Source organism: Rhipicephalus microplus, chromosome 1 (genome assembly GCF_043290135.1).
Source record: "Rhipicephalus microplus isolate Deutch F79 chromosome 1, USDA_Rmic, whole genome shotgun sequence".
Classification (NCBI taxonomy): Eukaryota; Metazoa; Arthropoda; class Arachnida; order Ixodida; family Ixodidae; genus Rhipicephalus; species Rhipicephalus microplus.
Window position 1 is genome coordinate 301,748,237 of NC_134700.1, and position 16,046 is coordinate 301,764,282.

Consider the following 16,046-nt stretch of genomic DNA (forward strand, 5'->3'; position numbering starts at 1 on the left):
ACACGTGTCCCCAAAGCAGGCCTTCAGTTCCTCAACAAATAGGAGTTATATCCCAAGTGATGAAGACATGATCATGGTTCTCAAACCAAAGCAAAGCGGTCCCGGCAAGGAATACTACGTTCACGAGCTTCACCGGCGCGCCCCATTCGTAGAAGCGACTCACTCTAGTGTAGTGTTTTAGCCAAGCATTCACGTCTTTGTCAGTTTTACTCGAGAATATCCGTGGTTCAGGCGCCCAGTAGTGTGGTTGTTGAGGTCGACAGCCACCTTGTGCCATGTCAGTGGCACTGGCGGATGCAGCAGCGTATACGCCAACGGGATTGCTGTGTCGTCATTCATGCTGATGTTGTACGGGGGTAGGCCAGCTAAGTGTCTGCTTTTTCTAACTTCTGCTGCGGTATCCAGGACAGCGAATTACCCAGCACCTTCACCAAAGCTGTTACGGATGTGATGGGTTTATTTACACTGAAAATGCCAGTGCTCAACAGTCACTGCCGAATCACCATCTCTCTCTACCTTTTCTGCTTTCTCGCTCTTTCAGTCCGCGCTACAATATGTTTTGCTGACAACAATCAGTGTAAATTTCAAGAAAGAAATAATTGAAAGTTGTCAAATATGTGCTGTAAGATTAGCTACATATTTCAAGTACTATTATTTGTAGCAGAAACCAAGCCAAACCATTAAAGCTGATACCCACATTTTAGAAGTAACCGCAGCACCACTGAACTGTTGTCAATTAGACAATAGGTAATCGGTACAAGATAAAAGTATAGCCTATTTACCATTTCACCACACTAGCCTGCAAGTCTAGCTGAAAAAAAAAATAACTGCCAAAAGGCAGTTAATATGGCAGTTCCTGTCACACAAATGAGATCATAGCCGATAATGATGAACACTAGTAGCATACTGGGATGATAGTATACAGATTCTTTTCAGTTTCATTAGGAATTGTGAGCTGGTTCAACTGGAAAAGTTTGTCATTCTTTCTCTCAGTGCCATTTCGAAGCAGGTTTGGAGCAATTACTATCAAAAATTGCTGTTTGGAGAAGCAAGGAGCTGCATTTCTCATTTGCAGCAGTTTGGAGCAATTGAAGCAGCACTTCCATCACTCTTAGTGTGCACCAGATCGTACCCCTGGCTAGTCTGTCTCTCAAGTTGCAAAACTCTACATCAAAAACAAGCAAGGTATTGTCATTATTTGCTCTTTATAAGCTAAATATATTTATTGCAGCTATAGAATGTGCCCTAATATGGGACAGTGCTAGCATGCACAGTGGAATTGGGTACACGTACAAAGTATGCTCTGAGCAAGAAAATGCCAGCAAACAGACAACAGGAAGGCAACGACCAAGTGTGAGGCTAGGTGTCACGCCGACAGCTGAATTTACGCAAAACACCTTTTTCTTACCACTTTTATTTTTTTTCTTTTCGTCCCCTCGTATATTCACTGCCGTTACCCAGCTCACGATGTGCAATAAGCGTTTTTGATGGCTTCTCCACATATATAAAAACGTTTCGGCTTTACTTCTCTTTTTTTTTTTTTTTTCAGCCCAAAGTTTTAAAACGACCTACCTATCAAGGCATCATTCCTGTCTTCTCACCAACAACTTTAAAGAATTCCGATATATTTCACATCACATGTGGAAACTGTGCACGCCCACTTACCATTGCACAAAATTCTAGTTTACAATGCTGTGCCATATGATCGAGGAAGGCATTGATGCCGTGCACTGCCAGTTGCCGCAGTTGTAGCGACTCCGCGCTGTCGGATGTCGTCACGGGTCGACACATAGACAGCGACACGTCCAGCAGGATCACCGTCGGCATCTTGAACGCCGAGAAGTCGCTCGTCTAAACACAGTGGTATAGGTGTCCCCTGCCGTGGCCGAAAGTTTCTCGCATGTCACAAGGCCAACTGTTCACATCTTGAATGTCAACGAAAAGCGAGCTTGCACACAACTCGTCACTCTCGCGACTATAAAAAATGATAATCTTGAAAACTAGACGAAGCTTTTATGCCCCCGTTCAATAAGAATGTGTCAGTGTCGTATACATCTTGGAGGGCGCATCACACATTCCAACCACAGAATACCTACCAGATTAGAGAACGGAAACTGAGCCACAGAACACCTAACTGAACCTTTGGGCTGTTCTATCAAAACATAGCCGCCTAAATTTCTCTTGCCTGCCGGGTTATCGGTGGCAGTGCCTCCTCTATAACTTTCAGTGCCTGGTGGATGGGGAGGAGAACAAAAAGCGCGACCGTCGGCGCGAGTACAACCGTTCACCGCCAAGCGCCGCCACCCAAATAGGGTTTCGCGGTCTTTCGCCGCTTTTGCTCGCTGCCCGCGCATCAGTTGCGCAGGTGCGGCTGCTAGTTTCGTGTCGCGATTTTTTCGACTTCAGGGTTTCTTGAGATGCTGACAATGATCGGTAGAAGCAAGGCCTACTCGATCGCTAAGCTTTTGAGCTCGCTCGCAACAAACACAAGACTTGGCAAAACCCGCAGTTGCTGACTTGGCGCTCGGCCGCGGAGCAAGTTTGTACAAAACCCGATTCAAAATTAGTCTACGGTCCACCATTAACCAAATCCAACTGAACCAATTTGCTGTCCCAATTCAAAATATCTCGTGAAATATTAACCCAACATTAAGAAAAAGGCATGCTGTTTCTCTGTCCAGGGTCAAACCTGCTGCCTAGGATTAAATCACCAGGTGACAAGGAAAAAAAAATTTATTGGAAGAAAGCAACCTTTCTCGCAGCCGTACATATGCTGCCCCGCTATTAAAACACTTGCGCACAAAGAAATAAATATAAAATTACACAGACAGTGATTTTCACACCCTTACATCCATCGGCCTAAGTAAAACATTTGGTGGCAATTAAAGAAACGTTAACTACACAAGGAAACAATATTTCACAACCATGCATACATTGGCCTAAGAGTGAGACATTTGCTGACAAAAAAAAAAAGGATCATAAATTGCACAAAACTATTTTTCAGACCCATAAAAAACATTCGCTGACAAGAAAAAATATCATAAATTGCATAAGAGAATATTTATCACAGCGCTGCATAAAATGGCTTGCAATGAAAATATTTGTTGACAAAATAAAATATCACATAATACACAAGGACACAACCTTTCTCAAATCCTTACATACTTCCTTGAAAGTGGCTTCCTCGCGAAATATTTGCAAGCATCCTGCTTGTCAGTCACATTAAACGCATAGTTCGAGAGGAGTAAAGTTTATTCAATAATAAAAGTTTATCCAATCGAGAGGAGTTGCCTGAGGAAGTAAATACATATGATGTTCATGCGTCACATCCTGTGGTCATAGCTGCCATCACTGTGGCATTTAAGGAGCCTTGACGCACAGAGGGCTGGAATTGTGTACTTTGTCAAGGTACTGAGTGGCTTTGCCAAAGTCGGGTTGTCTTTGAGCGCACAGTCTGCAAAAGCTCGCAAAGTATGAAGGACAAAAAGGAGCTGGTCAGATGGTTACAGCAAACTACCTCGGTCCTGGTGGCGTGTCAGCTGTAGGAGCGGCTGGTTGCTGGCTGGCTTCGAACACACAGAGACACAGTTTTCACAGTTCACTTTTTCACTCACCACACGGGCAATGTAGCCCCCTACATATGCTGTGGCCGATATTTGAAGAGATGGCAGGTACTGACCAACACAGAAGCGGTTAGCCTTTGCAACACCACAACTGCCTTTTTTATAGAAGGTGGTGTTTGCACATCTGTGTTTGCAGTAGAAGGAAGCGGCACGGACAAAGTACACGACGGTTGCGAACGTGAAGCACCGGCAAGTAGGGGCACAGATGTTGAACTTTCAGCATGAGCAACATTTGATGCTGCACTAGCCGCAGCGAATCCGGTCTTCAGGATTTTTTCTAGACACGAAAGTGCAGCACGAACATCCAGCGTGTCATTTGTGCTTGATGACATCCTCAATGTTCCAAACAATGACTCTATTGGGTCACTGTTGAACCGGCATGTAAGAACAAAGAAGAAGTTCTCATCTGTGAGCAGGTGTGTTATACATGCCACTGTAGAGTAAGTGGTGACGAGAACAGCCTCGTACGTCTCCTTCGCAAGAAATTCTCGCGGATGGTTGCACCTCTTCTTCAGCCCATCCAAATACAATGGAAAGGTGACTTCAAGCCATTCGAGCCTAGGATCTTCAACGTCGTCATAGTGTCGAGCATCATGCAGCAAAATTCTGATATATGTGCTGCACAGTATCGCTTGTGTCGTGCAGTACAAACCAGCGGTAAAAATTCTTCATGAAGGTAATGGTTGGGCCTGCATGGGAAAATGATTTGGAGCATGTATGCCCAGCTTGACCTTTCAAGTACTCTATGAAGCAGCCGTCACGCTTGGGGAGAGGAACTGAAGAGCTCTTCCAACGTTCATTTTTTCTATATTATTAGGGAAAACATGCTTCCGGCTCAAATATCGGACAGGTTTTACAGTTAAACCTTTCTGCATCTCGTACAGGTCCTTGATGAACAAAGCAGAAATTTCACATTTTGGCCCAATATCATGCGACAACAGTTGTGACCGGACGTTATTTAACACATGACACGGGTCGAAACTCATGAAAAGGAGTCTGTCTGGGTCACAGGGATGTTCAGTCTTGTAGGTTGCCAATCCATTCCCGAGAAGTTTGATGGCATTCACGTTAACATTGTGATTGTCGGTCACTATAGCCGTACAATCTTAAATCCACATGCTTCCACTTTCTTCATTACAAAAACAATCAATCTATGAAGTTGGTCGCCGGTAAGTCCCTTCGTAAAATAGTAAGCCACTGGTATTAGGAATGCTGTGCTCATGCCACTAATCACAAAACAAAGAAGTGAATTGGCTAAAAACAGGGCTGCTGCTGTTTTGTTCTAGATCAACATCTACGTGGCCAAAAAGCGATCCCTTTGCTTGTGGTACTGTAACTTTTCTTTTATCCTCATTTCGTCAACGATGAGAGAGCAGACCCTTGACTGAGGCTTGTCCAAGTTTTTAGCTTCTGTAGCTAACCTGATTTCAACCAGTTTGCTGAAGCCTGTCTCACCGCTGGTAGTGCCAATGTAATTCGTCAGGGATGTTTGACTTGGAAGTTTTAGAAGCGTTTCACGTCGCATGTGCTCGTATGCTTTTGTTGCCAAATGTCGAAGGACCACGCAACGACGAGTTGTCTCTTCAGACCAGGTTGGCCTTTTTTTCTTAAAATTTGTGATTTGGTCTAGCAAAAACAATGTTGCAGGCTATTGCTCTGTGGCCCTTTGTCTGATATACGAGATATCTGATGCCAAAGAATCTTCTTGCAGCTTTTTTAGCTCCAATTTGTACTTTTCTACAGTCCGTTGCAACCTAAGTGCCTGGTTTCTCAGGTCCTTTTCTTTTCCCTTTGGCATTTACTGTGGTCAGCAAACTTGACACTTGCCTGCTGTCGACCTGAATACCTCGGTCACATGCACGAGGCTTGAGTGCACCTTCCTTATCATGCGTAACATTATTGCGCTGATCGGTTTGGATAACACTATCGGCGGTGTCGATGGGCTCTGGTTCCTCCCATTCAGGTTCTGGTGGTGCGGGTGCTGCAGGTGGCAACAGCCCAGTAGCGCCGCTTGTCGCATGACCGCTCCCCACTCTCAACGGAGCACAAGCTCGCTTTTCAATGCTTGCTGTGCTTCGTTCAGCGCTTCCTTTTGGCTGCAAGTGTTTGGGGTAATCTTCAAAAACTGAAGGCACTGCACCTTTCAACCATCGTCTTTTTCCTTCAAGAAAGTCTTCGACGCGAAAATGACGGCTACATACCTTCGTGTAAGGACCGGGCTTGGGCAGAGATCGAAAGCATGTTCGGCATGTCGAGTAAGTACCGAGATTTTTTGTTTCAGTAGCTATATAAGCAAGAGCAGGTGTGTACTGCATGGCTGGCATTGCCAATGAATGAACAATGAAAATATTGGTATTTGTACTGCAAGGTTTTAGTTTGCATGAGATGTATTGACTGTGATGTATGCGAGCGCAGTTGTGTGCACGTTTGTTCTCGCGACTTTCCGAGTTTAACATCGAAATCGACATGACAGAACATTGTATAGCTGATAATAAAGCTCAGACGTTCGAAATACTGCTCGCAGTTGCCAACTCACCTAGCGCATGCTCCTTGCTGTGTTTGTACGTCATCGTCTGGCCAAGGGAATGTGTGCTTTTGTGAACGTGCGGCATTTGCAATGCATAATATCTAGTGCGTGGTGAGGGGGGGGGGGGGGTGTTACGCTTTAATTCTGCATATGCATTGCAGTTGTGCTGTTTTAAAAAAGAATGCAAAGTAGCTTCTGCTTTGAGTGCATTTTGTGCACTCCATAGAGGAGCGTGTAATTAAGACATACAAAACATGTTTAGCAGCACTCTCAAATGTCCGGATTTGGGAGTCAGACATGCTGTTGATGCCAAATGACATGCAATCGTAAAAAAAAAAAAAGATATGGTAGTGTTCTAGGGGCTGGGCGAACACTGAAGGAAAGCACAGATGGGTGAATTGATTCCTCTGTAATGTGGCCCATATCTAATCCTCATTTCTTCACAACTGTTGCTTTCCTCTACTGTGTTTCTGTCTATTGGTGCCTTTATATTTCGATTATTCCTTTATTCTCAGAAGTTATATCTCTCCGCTTCCAACTGTGCTTCGTTTTTGTTTGTTTTCTTTGTTCCTATATTTTAAAGTCAATTTTTCTTGTCTGCTTCTATGTGTTGGTATGTTTTCATGTTTTGGTCTCTTTATTTTCTTATAATTTCCTTCCTCTCGCTCTCTCTATGTTACACTTTGAGTCATATACTATGTTTGTTGCATTTCTTTCTCTCAAAAATTGTCATCTTGCTCTAGTTAGTTTCATCCTTCTTTTCAAGTTATTTAACATGTTTGCTTTTGTTTGACAACAATCGCTCCCACTGTACACGACAGTTTCGCTTGGCCGATACCAATGGTATATACTCACCTGTGGAGTTTTGCACAATGCAGTAATGCTTAGAAAGTTTCACTCTGAAGGTGATAAAAGACGTCATGTGCTGGTTCATGAAATAGACTTTTTGCAAGTGAACTTCAATTGCCGACAGTATAAACAGCCTCTTTGTTACAATAGCTTGGCAGACATGCTTACCTTCAAGAAACAGTGTACATAACTCTTTGCGCAACTAATCATTGCATCAGCTGTGATGTCGTGCACATGTAGGTGGACGGTCGAAAACAGTAGGTGGGCGGCATATCTGGAACCCTCGGCTGCAGGTTCCCTCAATCATGGGCAGAGATTTTGCAATGTTTAAGCCCCTACCAATACTTAAGTTTAGATGGCATGCGATTCATTTTGATGCCCAATATTCAGATTTCTAGGGTGCTGCAGCCGAAATGATCTGGGCAAAGAAAATAAAGACCGCTCACAATTGTGCTGAAATAAAGTAGAAAATTTATCAGCAATACAGTATGCACAATACATTCTTACAGCAAGAGTTTTGTTTTCAGGTGTCCTTGTTGAGAAACGATTTAAGAACCTGCGTGATATCTTCAAAAGCAAACAACAAGACATACGTGAAAGACAAAGAAGTGGAGCCGGAGCAGCCGACATTCGAACAATAAAATGGCCCCATTTTGAGGCCATGCTTGAATTAATGGAAGGAGAATCTGAGCCTGTGGCTTAAGTTCAATATTAGCTGACTATTGAGTACTAAACAAAAAAAAAGTTGATTTAATTCACATGACTGTTATATATACACATAAATACACACATATCAATACACATAAGTACACTGAACATAAACATAGAAGTCCCAAGAGGTAATTCACAGTGGGCATGCATGTGATCATGAACATGGTGGCAATGGGCTGTTTTGATGTCGAGTAATTGTGGCTACAGCTACGAAGAATAACTCTGTGCATCATTCTTTCAGGGTTCTGTGCAACATGAGTGCCATTGACCAAAGGTAATGAATAATGCTTACCATCCATTGAACAGAAAATGAAATGTTTTGGTTAGCATAGCACAATGCATCAGCACAACGCAAAAAGTATAGCATACCGTATAAGTAACACGTGGACAGCTTCACAAAACAGAATATTGAAGACAGAACAGTAAGAATGAGAGAATTGAGTGTACTTTCTGTGTCATTCTCGGCTCTCATTTACCAAAAAAAGGAAGGCTTAATACAAAATATAAAAATCTAAAGAGATCGCTTATTGCATGTGTCATGAGGCTGTTCATAGACAAGCATTGCACATATTCATTACAAGAATGCAGCATAAGTACTTATATTGTAGCAAAACAGTGAAAATGCTCTAAAAATGCAAACAATAGCACTGACAGAATCACATATTGCATGTTCTCTTGCAGCAGCCACATCACAGCAGAAGAGGCTAACGAGAGGTGAGCATGCACAAAAATTTTCGGTACCATGTGCATGCACTTGAAGCTGTACACGCATGGACTTGAACCTAGAAACATTATTTTTTATTACTAGGTGATTGTACTTTGCAAAATTATGAAAAATACAAGCGTGCTTGAAAGGCGGTGTTCAGGTCGTTAGCTGGCCCAAACCACTGCATTTTTTTAAATACATTCAGCACTCAACACTGAACAAAAGCACACAGGAATACATGAGGGCACAGGCATTGTTTCTGTGTGAATGTGGTTATTGTACAACGTCAAATATTTCTGAAAAAGCAAAGTATTCATCAGCGATAGGCCGCAATTAAGCAAACTAATGCATTATCTGCATACACTGGCAACACATTCATGTCAATTCGTTATTAACAAGTGCTCAGTGCTGATTGCAATACAAGTGAGCTCAATAATGTGAAGCATTCACTCATTCCTAGCAGTAAAATGATGCTGCAAAAGTCGTATGCAGCATGTGTTCAAGAAACATAATGACAGCAGGCATAGTTTCATCAGACACATCGTTTGCACAGCCATTTAGGATTGACTGTATAAATTTCATTCACATAGCCAGTGAGATATTGTTACGGGGTTAGAGACTTTTGTACAAAATGCGTTTACAGGGGAAAACCCACAGGCAAGATTCACAATGGCTGATTAACACCCTCGCGTGCTTATCAGCTGCTTGAGTTCTTCCTCTACCTTTACTTCATCTCCGTGACAATATCTCTTGTTCTCATTTAGATGCGCAACCTACATAGCATTTTATTAACATAATAGGCACATTAAACTTCTGTATGCACACCTTCCATACAGCAGTGCTCAATCAAGAGGTAACGCAAGTGTAAAATAAACCTCGTGTTGAGTGAAATCATAATGGCATTTTAACTCCCAAAGAATGCCTAAAACTGTTCATGTACTAGTGGCATCATCAAATACATAGAGAGAAGTTTTCATCACTGCAGATCACCGCCTCGGCCAAGCCATGCAGCGGAACCGGAACGTACCCCTGATACGGCTGAGGAGACTGGTGTCGACACCTGCAGCAATGAGTAAAACCTTTATGAATCCATCTAAGTAATGACAAATGAAGGGCATGCATAGATAGCCAATCTATTAAATCTTAAAAACATGTTTTGTAACCTTCTTCATGTTCTAGCACATTTGGAGAATGTGCCTAATGTTTTCACACCAGATTCTGCTGCATGCAATTGTAACACTTTATAAGTTGTATAATCATACTGCCTCCTTCTGCAGTGATGCTTCAGCAACCACCTCAAGAGAGCAGCCACCATCAAAACGGTGTGTAAACGAAAAAATTATTTTAGGTACTCCTGGCAAGAGATCACAATCACAACTTTTCGAAAAGGATCTCTTTCTGTACATTTAAGCAATATGTATAATTCACTGCAGGTCACGCTCGTCAAGACGACAACGGACCTGCGAGGGCGCTAGGTGAGATATACCGCTAACTCTTAGAGGATAAACTTGCAGATTTTTTTCTAACAATCCTGCGCATGCTACAAAATACAAAACTTTATTTATAAGGTTAACGCTCGGTCAAGTTGGTACACAGACATAGTAACAAAAAAGAGTGTGAGAACGACAAGGTAGAAACAGAAGAAACAGGATAGAGCACTGACTTTAAACTGATGTTTTTATTGTGGGCACATTTATACTAAGGCAGACAGAACCCATGTAACTACCGTAATATTTAGGCGTTAATATCAGAACATCAGCACCCTGTTCCAAAACACGAGTGTCCGTTTCAAAGATCAAAAGCCCATTTATTTCTCACAGAGAGGTAGACGCCCTATTGACACATTTATCTTTTAAGCGTGCTATTTAATTTCCTTCAGTTCCTCTATATTTTTTTTCTTTCTTAGTGCCGAAAAGCACAAACATCAGTTGAAAGTCAGTGCTCTGTCTTGTTTCTTCTGTTTCTACCTTGTCGTTCTCAAACAGTTTTTTTTGCTAAATGGTGCTTCACGAAGTAACAATGCAACCTTAAAGCATTCATATGCATGAATCGCAGATCACACTTGCTTTGCAGCAATGCAGGAGAGGGCACAAGCCATGAAACTGTGGCACAAGCGTGCATGGAGCACCTTGAACACATCAGAGCGAACAAGGGGGTCATCAAAAAAGATAACATTGGTTTCTTCGCTCTACGTACCGATGCACGCCTCAGAGAGCTACCAGTGCACATTGCACAAGATGTAATGCATGCAGTAGAACTTATGGTGTATGAAGCAGAGGCAAAATTGCATCAGAGCAGTGAAGCAAATTGAAGTGTTTATATAATGTCAGTGACGTACACAGTGGCGTAACTAGATAGGACGGCGCCCAGGGCAAATATATTTCCGCGCCCCTCATTATGCCCGTGATAATTTCCGCGCCCCCCCCCCATTAAAAGCGCTAATGTAGGCTTCCGCGATTGCCTACTGGCGCGCGGCGGGCCATTTCGGAGGCCAAGGGCCACCAGTTCTGATTTCGATGAGCTACGCCCGCGTTTTTGTATAGTATTTTTCTTTTTTTATTCAAACTTCCGGAAGTCCCTTACCCGTCATTGTTCTCTTCCAGTCCACACTGCAAAAATCTTGACGGCACGGGCGCTTCCCAGGCCCAAGTTTCTCGTACCTAAGCTTTCGCGCTATTTGTGCATCCCAAGGAATGCAGGGTGAGTACAAAACAAAGCAACCAGCTAGACACCGCGCCCTCGGGTCTGGTATGGGGGTTAAACTGGTCGGAGTGTTCTGCCGTTTCGCTCCGTTCGCTGTTCCATTGATGGAGGTCATCCTTGTGCGGCCGCATTCTTTCAGGGAAGTTCTTGGTTTCTCCAACGTACGAAGCGGGGCAGTCGGCACATGCTGTCGGGTACACTACGCTCTGCGCTTTTTTCGCAGGTGCGTGTTCTTTGGGCCAAAGGATGAACCTGCCCATGGCGGTGGATGGCATGTGGGAAACGTTGACCCCCGCCCTTCTATTGCTTTGCTGGCGCCCGCGATGCAGGGAATCAACAAACGTCGCCGTCGTGTCACGCTTTCTCCGTCTTTCCTCCAGAGAACTCTGCGAATAAACGCCTTTGTTTAGCCTTTGGTGCCGAGGTCACGGATTATATTCGCCCTTCCTTCCGCCGCTGCGTGGACGATTAGTCGTTGGACGATCGGCTATTTCGTTGGAGTTTTCTGTTCTTACTCAAAAAAGGTGCATTCGAACTTTTTTATTTTATTTTGTTTACGTACGTGGTTGGTTTCAGGGAAGCTTTCAGTAAGTGGTTTGGGAGGCTGGTGGGGTTCGCTGAAACTCATCTAACCCAGTGCTGCGGAGCACAAAACAAAGCTTAGCCGAGGGTCATGGGAAGGCACGGAGGTAGCGCAGCAAAATGAAAATAGAGGATCCTTTTCCCGATGCAAAAGCCATTGCGGCAACCCTTTCCTTCACCACCATCCCCACTTCCAGTCGTACATTACAACCTCGCCCCTCCCCCCTTCCAGGCGGTTTTACGGAAAAAAACATTGACAACCTTTCCAGGGGGCGCCAACCCGAGGACTCGGCTTGGCGCCCCCTCCCTAGTGGCGCCCGGGGCACTTGTACCCCCTTGCCCCCCCCTAGTTACGCCACTGGACGTACACCCATCTTTTTTTATCTTGTGTTCACTTTTCTAGTCTCAACTTAAAGGGGTCATGACTGGTCACTCAACAATTGACGGTTGTCAGTAAAAAACAAAACTACAGAGTAAAATGTGCTAGTACACGTGTGAAAAGGGGCCTTAAGAGATCATTTTAATCAAAAATATGCCGTAGAAGTGCTCGGCTCCTAAAACTCAACCTACCACAAGTGACCGCCATTTTGTCATGGCATGCGAGACGTCACAAGCCGAAGGAGCAATGGCAAATGGTATATGCCTTGCACATTCACAGGACCCATTTTGACATCCGAAATTATTTGCTGCAAGTACCAGCACTACATTGCTGACACAGTAGCCATGTTTCGACCCCTGGAAGTCATTTAGGTTTAGTGGAGAGTTCAACAATGCGAAAAAATTTGATTGCAAGCGCAGTTGATGACGGAAGACGACCGTCTGCCAGATTGCACACTGTGCAGCAGCTTGTCGAGCAAGCCATTCGTGATGTCATGGATAGTGAGTGCGTCAGTATTGCCCAACTGTCACGCGACTAGCTCGTTTATAAAAATATGCGATTAAAAATTAGCAGCTTGACCAAATCGCTCGAATTTTGCCAGCTTGTATGTGAACATACAAGAATCAGCTCATACAACACACATTATGGTTGAAAATTGGGTGTCATGACCTCTTTAGGGCAACTTATTTCTGTGATAATTGTAGTGATAACCCTGCAATAACTCAAATATTTTAACATGTATTATTTATTTTTGTGTTTTCATGATTATATTTGGACATGACAGTTTTCTCTGTAATGTATCTGTTGTGTCACGGGTGATTTTTCTCTTGTTTCTTTACCTTAAGAAGATGCTATGTACATAAGTTCTGTAAGCAATAAAATGCATTTACAACCCACCTTCACCTTGTACGCCTCAAGTGCTGTTCACCACTTTGTCCTGCCAAGGCACCTCACCGTCTGTGACGAAGTAGTGCGCCAATTTATCTCGCACTTCCTTGGCATACCTAAAACGCATAAGTGCCATGTGAAATTTCTGTCGGCACAGCCATGATGGAAGACACACACTGTAAAAGGAGCATGCTGAGCTTGAAAATCTCACGCATAGTTGCATTTCAGTGTCATAGTCATGACGCTACATTGCCAAAGTGTTTCTCATTTTTATGTAATAATGAGCGCTACCTCTGCTGTCTATTTTCTACGGCATCATCACAGCTTCTGATAGAATGCATATTTACTGACTAACTTTAGAAATTTCGATATGTCAAGTTCCATGACAGCCAAGGTGAGCAACTGCTCGCATTTGGACAAAACCATTGTACACTTTTGAGAGAAGGATTGCGCTGTACAGTTAAACCTAATTAGGGCTGGTGCACACCGGCAACTAGGAGCGGTCGCGCGACCATTTGCGACTGGTCGCGAACAGTTGCACTGCTTGTGCACTCCGCAAGCTGTCGTATATGCAGTGAATATTTCTGTGCCTACACATTTTGGCGAATCATAAGCATGCATCAACCTTTTCATGGAAGAGCGTACGTGCTCATATCACTCAGGTTGAAGAAGGGCAACCTAAGCGTACCTGTAGCAATTTGCTTAGCATGGATTTCTGAAAAGCTGTAAATTCAAGGAGAACCTATTTCGCAAAACGTACATCACTCAAGTCTATTGTTTGAATTGCTTTCACACAATGTGCTACCGTCCACAATATGTATTGCCACTGCGCTACTGTCCACAGTGTATTGTGTCACTGTCAATTTAACAGAACATACGTAAAATTGTAGCAAGGTGCAGGGGTTAAACGCTGGTCATGTTTGTGAGAAATTTCGCATGTGTACTTGTGCAAACACACACCGTCGTGCATGCAGATACATAAAGGGTGGTTGGTTGAACCTTCTCCCTCCTCGATGCGAAAAATATTTTTGGCATGAATACTCTTTGAGTGCCTTGAACAGCACATCAATTTGTCCTAAAAATTTGTGCATAATTGTACTCGCAAAGCTGAGGATTGTGTTTCACTTATTTTATAGCATCATAATTGCGCTCTATATAGTACCTGTGCATCAGGATAACAGAAAACGGGAACTGACACGTCCACAATGTAATGTCATTGTGTAGCGCAGAATCCTATTTTCTGTGATTTTACAAGCGGAAACCACGTACTGATTACGCAGTAAGCCACAACAGATGGTTTTGAAATATTCACTACCTGAGATTCTTAACGTACGTGCGCAACAAACGCGCCAACTAAAGTGCATTTCGCCTCCACCTAAAGGCGATCGATGCGGCCGTAATCAAACCCCTCATTTACGCCTAAACTGCCGACCGCAGTAACGACTGCACCATCGAGCCCGCATATGTCATAAATGCAATTCGTTCTATCCGCCCAAGCGAAACTTCCTAACAAGCGAAGCGCAGCCATAAGCCACAGCATAATAATCTTCAAACCACACGCTCTTACCTAATGGTCATGGCCAGGCAGTCGTGCGCCGAAATTGTAGGCCGGTGGTTTGTGTCCTGCTTGGATATTGCGGGGCGCAGCAGTTCGAGCAAAGTGTCGAACGTTCGTGGCGGCATCCACATGAAGCTAACCACCAAAAAAAGAATGAGATAACATGTTATGCACTATCTTATAAGCACGTAAAACAACCATAAACTTACTCTCGGAAATACTCCTCGTCGTGCGAGCGCAAGTCGGGAAGCAGACGCCCTGTGTGGCCAGCCACTTCTCGCGAGCGAAGGGACGGTCTCACCCACCACCGCCTTGCTTGCTTTGAACGTTTTCGTGCTGCCAGCGCTGACACGTTGGCTGAGCACACCAGCACCGCCACAACCTCTTCTTCATCACTCGGCTCGAAGTCTATGATGCTGCCGGGAGAACGCTACGCAAACACAGCCGTCAAAAACAAATGCATCGCGCTCAGCGGGCTCCGTATCTGATCAGCTGATCGTCGCCGGTCGCCCAAGTTCTCGTTGATAACGAGATCTGTACGTGACTCTCCGGGTTTGCGACTTCCGGTCGCTCGCATGAAGCTTTGCCGGTGTGAACGTCGCTCGCAGTGTGGTCGCCAGTCGCAAATGGTCGCGCGACCGCGGCTAGTCGCTGGTGTGCACCAACCTTAACAGGACATTGCATTTGGCGACCAGCCGTCGCGCCGAATAGCGGCCAACCACTTCTCTCGTACGTCGGCGGCCGCAGGAACTTCGGCCATGACCTACTACACTCCTGACCTGCCCAGAGAGCACCTCTTCCAGCGCCCACGTTCTAGTTCATACCTTCTGCCGCTAGGGCCGTAACTTAGGAGCACTGTGGCGCTAGTCAGCACCTGTTCGCTGACGTCAGCTTGAGTGTTCGTGGTCATATTTCGGCCAACAGAGCACTCATATTGCGTAATTATTATGCACTAATGAAAAATAATTTTGAAACAAATATTTCAAAAGTCATTCACAAATTCTTTGCAATTAAATGGACGCAACATCACATATGCTGTCCTACACTATGTAAGTCTACGGATTCTCGCATTTGTCCACCAGTGTGCAATAAATTTTTCGTCACACTGAACAGCTTACTTGACCAGTCATCTAAGTGAAAAAATAGTCACATATATGCCGGCTGTTCATCACGGAATGCAGCCGTTCTTACTCTAGCGCCGTCCAAACAGCCGTAAAGTAGCAGACGAACAGGTTATAGGTAGCGCCACCTACGGCGAGCGATTGAACGAGAGCGGGGACACGCGCTCCCATAGGAACCCCGCTATCTGAACAGGTCAGGAGTGTAGTAGGTCATGACTTCGGCAAGGTTCCATTTGGCGTTGCATAAATCTGTTGCCAGACTTTGGGGTGGTTGTTGCCAGACTGCCGCTAAATTTGGCAAAAAAATTTTCTTTTGTAGTTGTGGCTTTTTCGTAAGAGTTTGATGCTATCCGCGGTGCACTTCTTGGCTGAAAACTTTTCTCCTGTAGTTGTGGCTTC

The 16,046-nt window shown here is 44.3% G+C and overlaps 2 protein-coding genes across 6 annotated transcripts in view; one reads left to right on the forward strand and one right to left on the reverse strand.

Moving 5' to 3' along the window:
- The window catches only part of IntS14 (integrator complex subunit 14), a 36,394-nt gene extending 34,167 nt beyond the window's left edge, over positions 1-2,227 (reverse strand). Inside the window, exons 1-2 of one of the 2 annotated variants that reach the window (XM_037412232.2) lie at positions 2,097-2,225; positions 1,666-1,876 (exon numbers count right to left, since the gene is read on the reverse strand). In XM_037412232.2, coding sequence (XP_037268129.1) covers positions 1,666-1,827 — 162 coding nt within the window. In that variant the 5' untranslated portion in view covers positions 1,828-1,876; positions 2,097-2,225. Of the gene's footprint in view, positions 1-1,665 lie in introns of both variants that reach the window. The other variant, XM_037412231.2, reaches the window with a different exon arrangement.
- Positions 2,228-3,401: 1,174 nt separating this feature from the next.
- On the forward strand, positions 3,402-12,980 carry LOC119169119 (uncharacterized). Of its 4 annotated transcripts, none has more exons than XM_075865645.1 (7): positions 3,402-5,878; positions 7,952-7,984; positions 8,392-8,424; positions 9,402-9,488; positions 9,694-9,738; positions 9,850-9,891; positions 11,343-12,980. In XM_075865645.1, the coding sequence occupies exons 2-7, from the start codon at positions 7,965-7,967 to the stop codon at positions 11,527-11,529; spliced, it is 414 nt and encodes a 137-aa protein (XP_075721760.1). In that variant the 5' UTR covers positions 3,402-5,878; positions 7,952-7,964; the 3' UTR covers positions 11,530-12,980. The 4 variants fall into 4 exon arrangements, with proteins under 4 accessions (XP_075721760.1, XP_075721746.1, XP_075721750.1 ...); XM_075865631.1 differs by lacking the exon at positions 7,952-7,984 and adding an exon at positions 11,020-11,116; XM_075865635.1 differs by lacking the exon at positions 11,343-12,980 and adding an exon at positions 10,490-11,294.
- Positions 12,981-16,046: the final 3,066 nt, after the last annotated feature.